Source organism: Trachemys scripta, chromosome 9 (assembly GCF_013100865.1).
Source record: "Trachemys scripta elegans isolate TJP31775 chromosome 9, CAS_Tse_1.0, whole genome shotgun sequence".
Taxonomy (NCBI): Eukaryota; Metazoa; Chordata; order Testudines; family Emydidae; genus Trachemys; species Trachemys scripta.
In genome coordinates this window covers 54,970,923-54,989,123 of record NC_048306.1, presented here as the reverse complement: position 1 = coordinate 54,989,123, position 18,201 = coordinate 54,970,923, and the positions used below count along the sequence as shown (strand labels likewise).

At 48.7% G+C, this 18,201-nt stretch overlaps 1 protein-coding gene across 3 annotated transcripts in view; it reads right to left on the bottom strand.

Moving 5' to 3' along the window:
* Positions 1 to 18,201, bottom strand: part of PPP2R3A (protein phosphatase 2 regulatory subunit B''alpha) — a 168,549-nt gene that overhangs the window by 41,874 nt on the left and 108,474 nt on the right. For all 3 annotated transcript variants that reach the window (XM_034780490.1, XM_034780488.1, XM_034780491.1), the window contains one exon: positions 856 to 942. In XM_034780490.1, the coding sequence (XP_034636381.1) occupies positions 856 to 942 (87 nt within the window). The remainder of the gene's footprint in view (positions 1 to 855; positions 943 to 18,201) is intronic.

Sequence of the window (18,201 nt, the reverse complement as noted above, 5' to 3'; positions counted from 1 at the left end):
GTGCGAGTACTTCCGGGCTCTAGGCTCCGGGGCATTTCCTTGTTTGTCCGGTTGTCCCGACCACATGTCGGTCGGGACGCGGGACAAACAAGGAAATATCGGGACGGTCCCGATAAAATCGGGACGTCTGGTCACCCTAATATAACTTGCTGTCCCCACTCACAATAAAGAACCCCCAACTAAGTTATAGTATTTTGTAATTGATACAAACTGTTAAACTAACTATTAAACTGTAACAACGCTAAATATTTACAAAAGAGCTAAAATTAAACTAAGGCACTGCAAGTTGTGCTTGGGCTCAGGCCAAAGGCAGTTGAGAAGGAACTGAAAGGGGTTCATCTGACACTGCCTTATATACCCTTAGGACAGAAGTTTAGCTAGGGCACATATGTGAACTGAACAGGCACTGCTCCCAAAGGTGCATGGAGGCCATGCACACTGGAAGTAGAGCACTCAAAGGGACATTACTCGACAAACGAATAAATGGGTTCCCAGGAACAATTTATAACCTCTGAACACAGCCTCCCTCACTGAAGAAGGTGAAGGCAGAGTGGGGTTAGCATGGTTGTGTTGGTGATAGATTCACCTGAGCAGCCTTAACTAGTTTTCAACCTAGTATTTTGCTGTGTGGAATATAGAAAGAACTAGGCTCATCCTTTCAGAAAGAAGCCAGATCTAAATCTTTGTCCTCAATGCAGCGTTAGTGAATATGTGTTATAGGGATCCTACTCTGGGCTAGGCCCTCACTAACTTCCTGCAGTCTCTCTTCAGAACTGGAGTCTCTGGAGAGACTATAGGAACACAAATATTTTAGAATATATACTCTTCTTATATTAAGCCAAGAAAATTACATACTTGCAAAAAGTTGCTTTTCCTCATCTCTGTTAGGGTGATTTTCCCAGACCAGGATCTATTGACCATGTAGAATATTCTCTGTATAACCTACAAAAAGCAAACAAATGAATAGTTATCTTAAAGACATGCACTGCCTAAATTATACCAGTTTGTAAATCTGAAGTGAACTTATTCATTTGGTTTAAATGATTAAAAGAAATTTTTAATTTACAATTTTGATTTACATGACAATGGACAACCCTCAGATATCCACCCCAAATGTATCACCAACTCATCCACTTCATCCTCACCCATAACAATTTTACATTCAACAACAAACACTTTGTCCAAACCATGGGAACAGCCTTGGATTCTAGGGACGGCTCCCCAAAATGCCATCTTCTTCATGGGCCACCTTGAAAAAGAATTTCTGGACAAATGCACCAAAAAAACAGTGATATACCTGAGATACATTGATGATATTTTCATCTTCTGGACAGACGACTTAAACTTCCTCACAGATCTCCACCACAACTTCAACATTCACCCCTTGTCCATTCAACTCTCTCTGGAACACTCTGACACTAGCATCAATTTTATGGACACCACAATCAGCTTCAACAATGGAACCCTACAGACAACTATATACAAGAAACCCACAGAGTATTGCACCCACCTTCATAGATCCAGTAACCACCCCAAACACACCAAGAAATCTGTTATCTACAACCAAGCACTCAGATACACAGAATATGCTCCAAGGAGAAAGTCTGGGATGTACACCTTAATATACTCAAAACAACCTTCAAACAAGGACACTTACTCAGAGAACCTGCTTTAATTCAGAAATAAATCCCCTCTGACCGTGCACCCCTATTCGTCACCTACCACCCCACACCGGAACTCATAAGGGGTATCATCAAACAACTACAAAGCAACTGGATGGGAACCACATACTGAAATAATTTTTTCCTGAACCCCCTCTTCTGGCCTTCTAACAACCACCCAACCTCTCCAAGCTCATCATCAGAAGCAAGCTCCCAACAGACCTTTTGATAATAAACTGCTGATGCACAGCAAGCAGGGATGCCCAAATGAAAAGCATAATTCTGGGTACACATATCATACGTTAACAATGGACGTAGCAGAGATAGATTATCTGGCTGGATGTGGCATAGGCCATTGGTCATGTGTTTATGTCATTCAGTCCCCACTCTGACCTCTAGTAATCTGGAGGATGAATGACATGGAGGAGGACAGAAATATCTGTTAAGTGAGAGCAAACAAGAGGTAGTACTTAGTATGATGCTGAGGTCATGTAAACACCTATCCTAGTCTCACTCCCTTCAGCATGAAATAGCCATTTTCCTAAAACTTCACAGGGTGATGAGGATAAATGCCAAAATGTGATTAACAGGACAAGGCCAAGCTTAATAACAGTAGAAACAAGAGCAAAGAGAGACAACTAATAAGTCTGTTCCTAGAAGTTATAGAAGATTACTATTGTGTACAAACCTATTGAACAGGATGGACGAGCTGTTCCAAGTATTCTCTGGTCCTACCAAGACAAACAGATCAAACCAATAGTAGATGGGGGTGGGGCTCTCTAACCCAGCCAAACACTGGGTCTTTACTGAACAAGAAAATGATGGCAGTGTCAATGGTGCTAGGTTCCCATGGCATAATAAAAAATCATGCCCTCCAGAAACGTATACACATCCTTCAGCAAAGGCTACTCTATGGGTTTGGGATAGAACTAGAGATAAAATAAGATGTTTTACTTTGCAGATAATCCAAATTTTAACCCAAATTACAAACCAAAGAGGTTTAAAGATTGGGGGAGCCATGGAATATATATGGGTGGCCAGCTCCTCAGTAAAGAAACTTTTAAAACTCATTTGGAAATAAAAAACTAGCTTTAATTGGCCCATCCTCCTATGTACCAATACCTTCAAGTTAGGTGTTATGTTTCTTAACTTTTTGGAAAAGGTGTTTTAAGATAACTTTAGGAGGAGTGATGGAATCTGGGAAATCAGGAAACAAACAAAAAAATAGTTAATTTATATCAATCTTTGCAAACAACTTTCCTAAAAATAAAAAAAAAGGGGGGTCCATATATGACACACTGGGAAAGGAGTTGGATACACAAATGACCTTAGAAAAATGGGATTTAATCTGGAAAAAAGGACCAGCAACCTCAATCTGTAGCATGATTAAAAAAAAGTTTATTTAAGATACTGCTTCAATGGTATCTCACACCAGTGAAGTTAAGAGAGAGAGAGAAAGAGAGACTGAATAGGGAGAAATGTTGGAGAAATTGTAGTGAAAGAGGAGTGTGATGGGGTAAGAAAAGGGCAGGAAAGGGGTAAAGTCCACTTAGGCACATTCACTCCACCTAAATGATAATTATATAATTACTTGTCAGCTAGAGCGGGTGCGACTAAAGAAGGATCAGATGATAACACAACAGACATTTGGGCCTTATAAATAGACAGAGAGAGGTCATTCTGGGGCAAGAAGCTATAAGGACCAGACAGGCCCATTATCCTGTCTTCTGACAGCAGCAAGTGCCAGATGCTTCTGAGGGAATGAACAGAATAGGGTAATTTTGAGTGATCCATCCCCTGTCATCCAGTTCCAGCTTCTGGCAGTTGGAGGTTTAGGGACTTCTGGGGCATTCGGTTGTGAACCTGAACATCTAATTGACATTGATGGACCTATCTTTTAAGGATTTATCTCATTCTTTTTTGAACCCAGTTATACTTTTGGCCTTCACATCATCCCCCGGCAATGAGTTCCATAGGTTGACTGCATTGTGTGAAGAAATACTTCCTTATATTTATTTTAAACCGGTTGCCTTTTAATTTCAGCAGGTGATCCCTAGTATTTGTGTTACATAAATGGTTAACACCAATCCTCGTTCACATTCTCCACATCAATCATGATTTTATAGACCTCTGCCATTTTGTTGCCAAATCACACAATTTGGTGAGATTCCTTTGTATCTGTTCACAGTCAGCTTTGGCCTTTACTATTTTGAGTAATTTTGCATCATCTGCAAATTTTCTGTTAAAACTGTTGGTGAGGCATGATTTCTCTTTACAAAAGTTGTGTTGACTCTTCCCCAACATACTGGGTTTATCTATGTGGCCGTGCCTATGCATCTATGTATTTATCTGTTATTCAGATCCTGTGCTCCACTTAGGACTAAATCAAGAATTGGCTCTCCCTTTGTAGGTTCCAGGACTAGCTGCTCCAAGCCACAGTCATTTATGATGTCTAGAAATTTTATCTCTTCATCCCTCCCTGAGTCATCCCACCCATTCAATATGAAGTCAGTAAACCCCACATTATTATTGCATTTTGTGCCTTTATAGCCTTTCTAATCTCTCTGAGTGTTTCACAATCACCATCTTGGCCAGGAGGTTGGTAGTACATTCCTACTGCTATACTCTATTATTCAAGCATGGAATTTCTATCCATAGAGATCTAGTGTACACCTTGATTCATATAAGATTTTGACTTCATTGTGCCTTTTTTCAGATAGAGTTCCACCCCCATCAGCAGGACCTACTCTGTCATTCCTTTATGTTTTGTATCCTGTATGACGGAATATAACCCTGTATTCACACCCTACAAACTACTGTAAAAATCTTTGTACAAAATACACCTTCTAAGATATCATTTGGAAACTGATAATTTGCTGGTCAATATTGTCCTGATAAAATATGTGTGGCAACATTGTATGTGAAGTTATAAGATTGCCCTGTATCATGTTATTAACACATGTTCCAAAACTCACAGCCTGCCTAGGCAGAAGTCTGCAAACAGGTCTGTTGTAAACAAAGGAATACGTGCTTGCCTTAATTTGCATTTAAGCAGTAAACAGAGTCATCAGCCAGGAAGGGAAAACAAAGGAAGCTCAAATAGGTGAAAAAAACCCTGCAGAGAACACCCTTCCACATAGACACTTTGTCTCTCAGCTGGAAATATTTTTCAAGGGTGGGGGGGACGGGGGACTGAAACTATAAAAAGGATGGACAAACTCCCCAAAGCACACACAACCCTCTCTCCCCCTGCCCATCGCATTCACTGCACCTGAAAAAACAAAGGAAACAGTCACTGGACTCTGGGAGCGGGGTCCTGACCTGAAGAGTTTGGTCAATAATTTTGCTGGAAGCACATGTTAAGAAACCTTGCTTGAATCTAATATAGTCTGTTAAGTGAAGCACTAGAAAGCATTTTACCTTTATTTTTCTTGCAACCATTTCTGACTTTTATACCTCATTACTTGTACTTACTTAAAATCTCTCTCTTTGTAGTTAATAAACTTATTTTATTATTTTATCTAATCCAGTGTTTTCAAGCTGAAGTATGTGGGTAACTCCATTTAAGGTAATAAAATGGTATATTATTCCCTCAAAGGAATAATGGATTTAATATATTTGGACTGGGGAGGGCTGGGAAGTACAAGACATACATTTCTGGGGGAAAATCTGGGACTGGGAATGCATTGGGGTCACTCTGCAGTGTAACCAAGGTTGGTGACAGCCAGGATGTGACTAGCAGGCTGCAGTTACACAAACACACCTGGGGATGACGTGCATGCTGGTGGCTAGTTGTGAACAGTCAAGGTTGAAGGCTACAGCAACAAGGCATTGCAAGGTACCCCAGGTTACGGGGCAGGGGTGACACAGCCTCGGCTGGTCTGGATTGTACGGGTCAGTATGTCACAGCCTGCTATTACCATGTCCCATTGATTATCCTCATTCCACTAAGTTTCTGCAATGCCTATTATATCAATATCCTCATTTACTGCCAGGCACTCTAGTTCACGCATCTTAGTATTTAGACTTCTAGTATTTGTATATAAACAATTGTACTTTTTGTCAATATTCAGTTTCTTGCCTTCATGTGTTATATTAATTGGGGCTCTTTTACATTTGACTGTTTCTCACTAGTGCAGAGCTGTACTTTACAAGCTTCTTTCCTTTCCTCTTTACTAGGATATAGAGTTCCCCCTTAATCCTTAAGGGTTGTGTCCACACAAACCATGTGCTCCGCCACACCTGTCGGCTTTCTCCTAGCCCTTAATTTAAAACATTCTCTACCTTTCTAATTTCACATGCAAGCAATCTGATTTAATTTTGGTTTAGGTGGAGCCCATCCTTCTTGTATAGGCTTCTCCTTTTCCAAAAGTTTCCCCAGTTCCTAATAAACCTAAAACCCTCCTCCCTACGCTATCATCTCATCCACGCACGTAGCCTCTACAGGTCTGCCTGCCCTTCTGGCCCTGGGCTTTCTATTCCTGGCTCTGCCACGTGTCTGCTGGATGACTTTGGGCATGAGGTACTAGGCCAAAGAGCGTGGGAATTACTCTGTGGTCCACAGGTTAGGGCACCGTATGGGAGACCCAGAGTCTAGGTCCCTTGCTCCAGTCACTCTAAGTATTTATATGAAGTGGAACAGCTTCAACAGGACAGACTGAAAGAGGCACCTGCCTCCACATTAGAATATCCCATAGCTCAGTGGTTAGAGGACTCCTCTGAGAGGTGAGAGACCCTTGTTTAAATCCTTTCACCCCTGTGGCAGAGGGGGGGAACTGAACCCAGGTCTCACCCATCTGACTGCTCTAACTACTGGGCTAAAAGTCCCCTCACCCACTCTTGTTGTGTAGAGTGATGCACAGTACAACCAGTGGCTGGAAGTTAAGGCTAGACAAATTCAAAATGGAAATAATGTGCACATTTTTAAGACTGATGGTGATCAGTCATTGGCCCAGCTCACCAAGAGATGCAATGGACTTTCAATCATTTGAAATATTTAAATCAAGAAGGGGATGTCTTTGTAAAGTTATGTTCCAGCTCAAATACAAGATGCTGTGTTTGATGCAGGAATTACTGGGTGCTCCTGACAGACACTGTCATCCTGGTCTACATTTTCACTAGTAACAGTGACACTGACCCTCGCTTCCAGTTTGCAAAGCAGCTCTAAACCTAAGGTTTTATTAACTACCATAGGGTTTCCCAGTCTGTCTTGCATGCTTGGATTGCACCAGTTCACCTTACAGAAAGGGCCATTATTAAACCTGCCAACTCTACAGGGTTTCAGACTATAGGTCTCAGTCGCACCAGCAATCTACAGTTATTGGCTGCCTTCTCCATTCCCTGACCTGTTGGGCAGCCAATGAAAGCCACTGAAATATGCCACCAATCAGCATATGTAGCAGCCAGCACTGCATTCCTCCCCACCCTCACCCCGGCTAAAGAGGAACATCTTCTTCATGCTCCCTCTCTTCCCCCGCTGTAAAAGTGAGGGATATGGAGAGAAAGTATGAAAGACTGGGATTTCTCTCCATTTCCATTCTCTCTCCTTCCCTCAGTCACTCTAGATTTATTCAAATTTGTGCAAGTCTGCAGTTTACCCATTTCTGCTTTGATGGATAGGGGCCCATGTGCGTTACACTGCAAACTTCCTCTCCTTCCTTTGGTCCAGATTATAAAACCAATCAGGAGAAGGGGTGCACATGAGTGGGGCCTGACCTGCAGTGCAGCTCGAAGCATTTGGGCCCTGGCCCCACTCCCTGTTCTTACTGTGCAGTCACTCCCAGGAGCATCCCTGCCATCACGTCCCTCAGAGAGGGCTTCAGTAACAAAACTGCCCTTGCACTCCCAGTTTAGGAATGCTGTGAACTGCTGCCAGGACTAATCCTGCTGTAAACACCTCTGAGGAGCTTTTGGTTTCTTGCTGATCCTGAAAGCCACACCTCTTCCTATTGTCTCCTGGGCTCAGTTTTCTGCAGCACTGCGGATTATCAGCTTTGAACTTTGTATGCAAATTCTGTAATGAGAGGCCATTGCCTGGGTCCCTCCCCATGCCCCAGGCTTCTGCATAAAACCCAGCTCTAGCTCTAGAACACTGGCAGGGCAGTTCCAGCCCCTCTCCCCACCCTTTCCCTGGAACAACTCACACAACTCCACTTCTGGAAAAACAAAGTTTTATTAAGGCAGTTGGGCTTCCCTCCCTGCATTCTCCCCTTCACATCACCAGAACTGCTCAGTTTTTTCCATCCACACCTGGCAGCACCTCATAACCCAACGCACTTTTCAACAGACAGTATATTTTGCCAGTAGGGTCTTTTACTGGTGCTTCCTTGGCTTAGATTTTTGCTATCACTAGCTCTGGGAGAATAAGCCACACTGTGGAATGGTTTTACTGGTAAGTGATTCCCCATATGATGTGCTACACCATCACTTCTGGACTTAGGGCTGGGGACCTGTTGAAAGAAATACAAAGAGTTTAGTATACCAACATCATACAATGGGTCAGAGATACTGATAGGTCAAATGCAGCCTACTGTATCTCTAATGGGGACAAAGGGAGGCAGGAGGCATTAAAAATGTGCATACACAGCTTAGTTATGCTAGACTGTTAACTTACTCTAGGGGCATCTTCTCCTCACTGGTACCATATTCAGCAATGAATACAGCAGCTGCTGTCAACTTAGAGTCTGCATCTGCAATGCAAAAATAATATGTGGGTTCATGCACATGCCGTATGCACAGCATATTGTGTCTTTGAAGTGTATGTAGGGCACTATACCTTGAAGGGATTGATGGGATCCAGGGTCTCAACAGCCAAGGACATGGCCATCTCCTTTGTTATTATCTCCTGATGGAAATAACGCGCTTCATTATACTAAAGGAAAAAATCCAACTCAACAGCACATAAAAGGAGATGTAAAAACTGCATCAGTCTGTGCAAAGTTAAAACCAGCCTAACGCTGCTGAGTGAAGAAATCAGAATGTCCACTGCCTGCCTGCAAGGTGATCACAGCCCCTGAGCTGACCCTCCACATGGCTGGCCCTGCACAAGAGTCATCTGCACTGCTGGAATCACTGATTAATGAGAGTCTCGGCTCTGTCCCACCCAGCACTCCAGCCATGCCAACCAGCCCTGAGAGAGGGGAGCAACACAGCCTGCTGCAGTCTCCCCCGGCAATCAGAAGTGCACTGCCCCACTAAGCTCTGCCTCTGCAGGGCTGGGGAAGCTGCAGATGCAACCTCCCCCACCTGCCTTGTGCAACATGAGGAGGATGAGGAAGATACAGCTGACTAGGGAGTCTCAGCTTCACCCCACTCAGCTTAGCCACCAATAAAACCAGCGATTGGCCTCCTGGGATAGCAGCAGCCTGAAGTGGACTCTATTTCCTGCAGAACTGTGAGCAAAGTGAGTCGAGTGGCTCAAGATGAAGTACAACAGAAGATAGAGGGGATATAGTGAAGGGGAGCAAAGAGCGGCACCCAGCACACACTAACAGTGTGTTCACTAGCTAGAATAGCAGATAGTGAGTTGCAAAAGGAAAAGGTCCCTCTCTTTGCAGTAACATCTGGAAGAACTGAAGTTACTACAAGGTGAGTAACCCTTTCTCCTCCTTTGAGTGACTGTCCCTATGTGCAGTGCACTTCAGGTGATTCACAAGCCATACTTATGTAAAGGAGGTGGGTGCCTGGAGTCCTATGACATAAAGAGACTGCAGAGCTGCCCTGCCTAGAGAGGCATCAGAAGCAGCTGTTTGATCCAGTGCATCGTGTCTAACACAGGTGTGAATGGAACTCCAAGTTGCTGCCCTGCTGGTGTCAGTAACGGGGATGTCACTCAGGGAAGTTTTCGAAGCGGCTTGAGCTCTAGTTGAGTGTGCTCTCACGCTGCCCTCAAGAGAGATGTTCATCTTGTAGCAAAGTAGGAAGTACCAAAAGATCCACTTCGGTGGTCTCTGGGAGGAGATGGCCTCTCCTTTCACAAGTTTTGTGAATAGTACAAAAAGTCTAGGAGACTTTCAAAACAGTTTTGCCCTCTGCAGGTAAAAGACAAGAACCTTACATACATCCAGTGAGTGCCATAGCACCTCTGCCCTGCTAGAGTGAGGGTTAGGATAAAACACAGGTAATGTGAAAATCCAACACCACCTTAGGTATGAAATCTTTGTCCTTATGGAAAACTGAGGGTGGGGGGGAGGAGGGGCTCAGCCACAAGCAGGGCCGGCTCCAGGGTTTTGGCCGCCCCAAGCAGCAGAAAAAAAAAAAAAAGCCGCGATTGCGATCTGCGGCGGCAATTCGGCGGGAGGTCCTTTGCTCCGAGACAGAGTGAGGGACCACCCGCTGAATTGACGCCGAATACCTGGACGTGCCGCCCCTCTCCGGAGCAGCCGCCCCAAGCACCTACTTGACAAGCTGATGCCTGGAGCCAGCCTTGGCCATAAGAGCCCCTAGCTTCCTGACTCTTCTGGACAATGTAATAGAAACCAAAAATGCTACCTTCATAGAGATGTACTAGAGAGCAGGATGCCAGGGGCCTGAACAGTGATTTAGTAAGGGTTGATAAAGCAAGGTTTGAATCCCAGGATGACACAGATTTTGCCATTGGATGGAAGACTTAAATCACACCCTTCATGAAACTCTTCGCTCTAATACATTGATGTGAAGCATAGACTCCCGAGAGGACCATCTTCCTTGAGCAACCTGTCCTTTCACGTATGCTCCCCAACCTAAGAGAGATGAATGTATTGTTGTAGTCTTTGTTGGAAGTGGAGAATTTAACAGCACCCCTACATATATCTTTCCTCTGTCCTCCCCATCAAGTAACAGAGACTAAGACCCTTTGAGGAACCATGACTAGCAAGTTGAGACTGTGCTTGTACGGTACGTACACAGTCCACAACCAGACTTGTAGACATTGGAGATGAAGCCTTGTGAATGGGGTCATATCAAGTACTTGCGCAGGATCGTCTGGACGACCTGTGGCTCATAGGATTTTCTGTATGAGTCCGATGACGCAGAGGAAGCAGTCATCTGGTAAGTATGCCCCGGTGGTAACAACATCCAGCCTTGCCCTGATAAATATCAAATGCGACGGTTCTAGGGTGCACTTCTCCCAGTTCACCCTGAGACCCACACTTTCAAGTAGATGTAGAAGCACAGTGGTTGCTTTTTGTGTTTCCCGGTAAGATCATCCCAGTCGTCTAAGTAAGACCATGTCTACACTAGCACTTATATCAGGAAAACTTTTGTCGCTCTCAGGGATGTGAAAAAAACACACCCCTAACCAAAAAAGACAGTTACCTTTTCTGTAACTGGTGTTCTTTGAGATGTGTTGCTCATGTCCATTCCACAACAGGTGTGCATGCTCGCCATGTGCACCGGTGCCAGACGCTTTTCCCCTAGCAGTACCCATAGGGGAGCGCCCCTAGAGATCCCTGGAGTGGTGCTGCTATGGTACGGTATAAGGGGCGCTGCACACTCCCCCCACCCTCAGTTCCTTCTTGCCACACAACTCCGACAGAGGGGAAGGAGGGCGGGATGTGGAATGGGCATGAGCAACACATCTCGAAGAACACCAGTTACGGAAAAGGTAACTGTCTTTTCTTCTTCAGGTGATTGCTCATGTGCATTCCACAATAGGTGATTCCAATCTATATCTGTTGGAGGTGGGTAGGAGTTCACAGACACCTGGGACAGAGCACAGCCCTGCCGAACCCGGCGTCCTCCCTGGTTTGGGAGATGATTGCGTAATGCGAGGTGAATGTGTGAACCAATGACCATGTGGCAGCTCTACAAATGTCCTGCATGGGGACATGGGCCAGAAAGGCCGCCAACGAGACTTCCGCCCTAGTTGAGTGTGCCCTCACGAGTGTGCTGGGGGACTCCCGTCAAGTTGTAACAGGTACAGATACACGAGGTGATCCAGTTGGAGAGCCACTGAGTGGAGATTGGCCGGCCTCTCATGCGTTCGGCTGAGGCAATGAACAGCTGCAAGGACTTCCTGAAGAAAGCCAGAGTCCATCTCACATCCAGCATGTGGAGGCAGCGCTCCTCACTGGACGTGTGGGGTTTGGGACAGAGTACCAGGAGGAAAATGTCCTGACCCTCATGGTAGGTGGAGACCACCTTAGGGAGGAATGAAGGATATGGTTGGAGTTGGACCTTATCCTTATGGAACACTGTGTACGGGGGTTCAGAGGTCAGGGCCTGGAGTTCCAAGACCTGTCTAGTGGATGTGATCGCCACCAGGAAGGCTACCTTCCATGAAAGGTGCAACCAGGAGCATGTAGCTAGCGGTTCAAATGGAGGACGAGTTAACCTTGCGAGCACCAGGTTCAGGTCCCACTGGGGAACTGGGGGCCTAACATAGGGGAAGAGGCGATCCAAACCCTTAAGGAATCGGCAAGTCATGGCATGGGAGAACACCGCATGGCCCTGCACTGCTGGGTGGAAGCCCGATATGGCCACCAAGTGCACCCTGATGGACGAGGGTGCTAGGCCCTGGGCTCTAAGGTGAAGGAGGTAGTCTAATATAAGCTGAATCGGAGCAGCCAGAGGCGAAATGCCCTGATCAGCGGCCCACCAGGAAAAACGAGACCATTTCGCCAGGTAGGCCCGACATGTGGAGGGCCGTCTGCTTTCCAGAAGGATTTGCTGAACCCCTTCCGAGCAAGTCCTCTCCTCCCAGCCTAACCATTGAGCAGCCACGCCATGAGTTGGAGCACCGCTAGGTTGGGGTGGAGAAGGCGACCCTGGTCCTGGGATAGCAGGTCCAGGCAGGATGGCAATGGTCATGGCGGGGCGACTGCCAGGATCGTGAGATTCCTGTACCACTGCTGCCTGGGCTATGCCGGGGCGATCAGGAGGACCCAGTCCCTGTCCGTTTTTATCTTTTCCAAGACCTTGCCGATTAGCAGAATTGGGGGAAAGGCATAGAAAAGTTGGCCTGATCAGGACAGAAGGAAGGCGTCAGAGATAGCGTCCACGCCCAACCCCCCCAGAGCAGAAGTGGGGACACCGTTGATTCTGCCGTGTCACGAACAGGTCCACTTGGGGAGTGCCCCACATTTGGAAAATCCTGTGCACCACCTCTGGGTGCAGTGACCACTCATGCTGAGAGAAGTCTCAGCTCAGGCAATCTGCCCAAGAATTCCAGGCGCCCGGTAAGTGTTGGGCTTCTAGGAAAATATTATTGGCTATGCAGAAGTCCCACAGCCTGAGGGCTTCTTGGCAGAGGGCCGAGAAACGGGCCCCACCTTGCCTGTTGACGTAAAACATCGAGGCCGTGTTGTCCGTGAGAACCCTGACTACTCTGCCCTCCAGAAGCGAGCGGAAGGCCACACATGCCAGACGGACTGCCCTGAGCTCCTTGACATTTATATGCAGGGCAAGGTCCTGCGTGGACCACAGACCTTGGGTCTGGATGTTTGCCACATGGGCTCCCCACCCCAGGTCCGACACGTCGGATACCAACTCCACAGATGGGGGTCGGCCCTTAAATGGGATCCCTTGGAGCATGTTCCCCGGGGAGGACCACCATCGCAGAGAGGCATTCACTGGTTTGGGCACAGTGAGGACTTTGTCCATCCTGTTTCTGGACTGGGAGAATACTGAATCCAACCAGAGCTGGAGGGGCCGCATCCTGAGTCTGGTGTGACGAACCGCATACGTGCACGCCGACATATGACCCAGGAGCTGGAGGCACGCTCTGGCTGTGGTCACAGGGAACCTTGTAACCGTGCTGATGAGCTCCCTTAGGGTTTTAAATCTGTCCGGTGGGAGGAAGGCCCTGGCCGATGTTGTGTCTAGAATTGCCCCAATGAACTCTATGCGCTGCACCGGGACTAACATGGACTTGGTGTTGTTTACCAACATGCCCAGTGTGGTGCATGTGGCCAGGAGGAGAGATACTGCATCTATGACCTGGAGCTGCCCTTGACCAGCCAGTCATCAAGGTTTGGAAATAACTGGACCCCCCCGACATCTGAGGTAGGCCGCTACCACAGACTTACACTTTGTGAATACCCTGGGAGAAGTGGACAGGCCAAACGGGAGGACGGTAAACTGGTAGTGCTCCTGCCTAACCATGAAACGGAGAAACCGCCTGTGTCCCTCGAATATATGAATGTGGAAGTACATGTCCTATACATAGAGGGAGGCGTACTAGTCCCTGGGATCCAGGGAAGAGATGATGGAGGCCAGAGAGACCATGTGAAACTTGAGCTTTACCATGTACTGGTTCAGGCCTCGCAGGTCCAGGGGGGGCCTGAGCCCTCCTTTAGCCTTTGGGATAAGGAAGTAGCGGGAGTAGAACCCTTTGAGTCTGAACTCTGCTGGCACCACTTCCACCGCTCCTAGGCCCAGGAGCCATCCCACCTCCTGCTCGAGCAGGGCCTCATGAGAGGGGTCCCTGAGGAGGGATGGGGATGGAGGGTGGATAGGTGGGGTAGAGGTAAACTGGAGGGTGTAGCCCCAGGCGACGGTGTTCAAGACCCATCGGTCCGAGGTCAGCCGCGACCACTCTGGGAGAAAAGCACCATTGGAGAAGGGAAGCTTTATTGCAGGTGGATCCCTGGTATGAACTGGTAAGTCGCCCCCGGGTGTCCTGTCAAAACTGGTGCTTTCCCACCTGTTTACCTTTGGAGGGCTCAGGTTGGGGCGCAGGCTGGGATTGCTGTTGTGGCATTTTTTATAGTCCCTTGACCTTTTTATAAGAGGGATCATATCTAGAGTGGGTGGCCTGGGTGGAATCCTGCTGCGGTTGGAACTTGATCCTGGCCCGGGCCAGGACAGAGAGGCCAAGAGTCTTTAATGTTGTGCGGGAATCCTTCAGACTGTGTAATTTCATGTCCATCTGTTCCACAAACAGGGCATTGCCATCGAACAGAAGGTCCTGCAAGGAGTTCTGTGCCTTGCTGGACAGCCCAGACAGCAGGAGCCACAACGCCCTCCTCATGGACATCGCGGAGGCCATAGACCTTGCAGCTGTATCTGCTGCATCCAAGGCTGCCTGCAGGGCCACCCTGGCGGCAGCTGTACCCTACTCCACCAGAGCCTTGAACTCTTTTTTGTCACACTCTTGGAGGGAGTCCTCAAATTTGGGCAGGGAGCCCCACAAATTGAACTTGTATCTACCCAGCAGGGCTTGGTGATTCGCCACCCTCAGTTGGAAACTCAAGGACAAATAAACCTTTCTACCGAATAGATCTAGTCTCCTCGATTCCTTATTCTTAGGAGTAGGGGCGGGTTGGCCTTGCCTCTCCCTATGGTTGACCGACTCAACCACTAGAGAGTTGGGGGCAGGGTGGGTATACAGCTATTCATGCCCCTTGGTGGGCATGAAATATTTCCATTCTGCCCTTTTAGAGATGGGGAGCAAGGAAGCTGGGGTTTGCCACAAGGCGTTCAAGATCTTTGCCACCCCTTCATGGAGTGGGAGAGACACTCTGGCCAGTGCTGAAGCCGAGAGGACGTTGAAGAGGAAGTCCAAGGGTTCCTCCACCTCCTCAGCTTGTAGGTTGAGGCTTGATGCCACCCTTTTCAACAGCTCTTGGTGGGCTTTAGAGTCCTCCTGCGGAACAGGGGGAGGAGGGGCCATGATCGCCTCATCTCGAGAGGATGGGGGCGCGGTACTCTGCGTCCCCACTGGTGCCGCAGGCCCCACCACTTGGTCCCCTTCTGGGCACGGGACCGGGGCTGAACGCTCCACCGACTCTCTTCTGGGCGGTTGAGAAAGGGAGGCCTATGGTCTCTCCAAGGCTCCGGCCACCGAGCGAGCCACCACCGGGGGCTGCGTTGGGGGCCACTGGGCCCATTGGTACCATGGCGCTGGCCAAGGGGCCCGTTGCCATTGTACTTACTGTGGTACCGGCGGAGCAGGCTGTCCAGCCTGACTAGCCTGGCCCATCGACTGACGACTGCGAAGGGAGGCCAGGCTGGCATACGATCTACCGCTATCCCGGGACTGTGACAAATGGCGGCATCAGGAATGGTGCTGACCACGAGACCATGACAGCATGGAGGAGCGGAAGTACCTCCGGTTGCTGCACCGCGACTGGCTCCGACAGGTGGATCCGCAACGGCAGGGTGCCGGCGATCGACACCTAGGGCTGCGTGTGTGGTGCTGCAGCGGGGACCTCGAGTGAGATGAAGAATGGGAATGGCATCGATGCTTGAACCACGAAGGGCTACGGTAGCTTCTGGAGATAACGACCTCTGGTGCTGTCTGTTCCAGTCTTGATGAGGCACACTCTCCTTGCGAGGTCTACAATCCCTCAAGGCAGAGCGGTGCCTGGAACCCCTGCTAGTCGGCACCCAGCCAGACAACCTGGTGGGGGTCGATGGGGACCGGCGCAGACTGCGCACAGAGCAGTCTCTGAACCGGGAACGGCATCGGGAACCTTCCCTAGACCATGAATGGTACCGTCCAGGCGGTGACTGCGGGGATCTGAGCGGTGGCTTGCCTCTGGACCGGGGAGCAAATGGCGGAGGTGCCACCAGTACCGGCAGCGACATCATGTCTCGGGCTGCCTGCAGGGCCTCCAGCGTGGAGGGCACCCGAATGTGGCCACTGGCATCTGGGGAGGTCAGCTCAGAGTGGGCCGGGCTACTCCACTCAACTTGAGTCGGAGGCCAGGAGGCCGATGAGGACTGAGAGCTGCCCAGCGCAGGTCCAGTCTCTCCACTGGTCTTGCTCCAGTGCCTTGGCGGAGAAGACCTCCTCTTCGCCTTTTTGGAGTGTCCCAAGGACGGGGAGCAATGCCGGCTGGTGGAGGGCACCACAGGGTCAGCGCGCACAGATGCCGCGGTGCTTGGTTCCGACTCGGGAGTGGCGCAGCGGCGTCGGGGTTAAGGCCAACTCCATCAAAATGGCTCGGAGCTGAATGACCCGCTCCTTCTTGGTCTGAGGTTTGAAGGATCTGCAAATTTTGCAGCGATCGCTGAGATGGCTTCCCCCCAGACAGCGTAAACAGTCCACATGCAGATCACTCACGGGCATCGGCCGCTTGCAAGTGTCGCATGACTTAAAGCCCGGGCGCACTAAGCTAAATCTAACTAAACTACTTTTTTAACTACAGGTACCATTAACTATGAACTAACAAGAGTCCAAGAGAGAAGCTACAGCCGAGCTGGAACAGAGCAGTTCCAAAGCACCTTCACTGGCGGCAAGAAGGAACCGAGGGGGGGGGGAGCGCGCAGTGCCCCTTATACCGTGCCATAGTGGTGCCACTCCAGGGGTTGCTGGGGTGCTCCCCTACAGGTACTGCTAGGGGAAAAACTTCTGGCACCAGTGCATGTGGCGAGCACACACACCTATTGTGGAATGCACATGAGCAATCACTCAAAGAAGAAGTTTTGCTGGCACAAGCGCTCATGTGCACAGCGCTATGTCGGCAGAAGACGCTCTCCCACTGACACAGCTACCACCACTCACTGAGCTGGTTTTATTGTGTAGGTGGGAGAGCTCTCTCCCGTCGGCATAATGTGGCTACATGAAGGCTCTTACAGTAGCGCAGCTGTATCGGTACAGCTGTGCTGTTGTAAGCTTGTAAGTGTAGACATGGCTGCAGAGTGAACCATTGCCCCTTTCTAGATGAAAATGACCTGCCACCACCAACAGCACCTGTCGAGAGTCCCCAGCTTCCCCCTCAGACTCCTAGCACCCACCTCATACAGCATCCCCAGACTCCCCTCAGCAATTCCAGCCTCCCTTCAGCACCCATGCCCCCCTACCTTCCAACACTCACCCCTCTGCCACCCCAGATACTCTCGTACCCCCAACACCCAGACATCTACACACCATGGACACCTAACGGCACCCCCACACTCATGCATCCTAGCAGCTCCCCAGACTCTCACCTAACCTCAGTCACAGCTGCCATGTTTTGTGCAGTTCCACATCCTGCTGCCCATGGCATGGTCTGCTGCCCACAAGCTGGAGTTTATGGTCACATGCAAATGATTTGCAAATATCACCCATGGAACTTAAAACTTGGCAGCTATGTAACTTGGGAGCTGAGCTTAGGTAGAAGCCCACAGCAGCCTGGAAAAATTTCTGTTCAAATTAGACAACGTTTTCTCCTGACAAGGGGAGTTGCATTGTTAGGAAGTTGCTGTAACTTACATTTATTTCAATTTTACAAGGCTTAAAAGGATGTCTCTTTTTCCTATATTTTTAATGCTCCTGAATTTTTTCTGTCTCATTCCCCTTCACAGTACCCGAGTCTATGACCCACAGTTCAAAAGTGACAACGTCCCACCATGAGCATAATACAGCAGTGCTCTGCACCAGCTCTCAAGTTGGCTTGTGAATGGAGTTGAAGGTGTTGGTTTTGACCTACCTTGCTCTCCTCATGCCATACTGCTACAGCTGCAGTCAGTGGAAATGCCGAACTGGAGCCCCTATGTAGCGTCCCCAAGGAGAGAGGAAGCAACTGGCAAGGGCATTCTCTGTGAAGGCTCCTAGACTTTGGTTTTTGCTCCCCTAACCTTGGTCTGAAATTACCCAAACTAACTGACTGCAAAGCCCATCTACTTTCCCTGACTT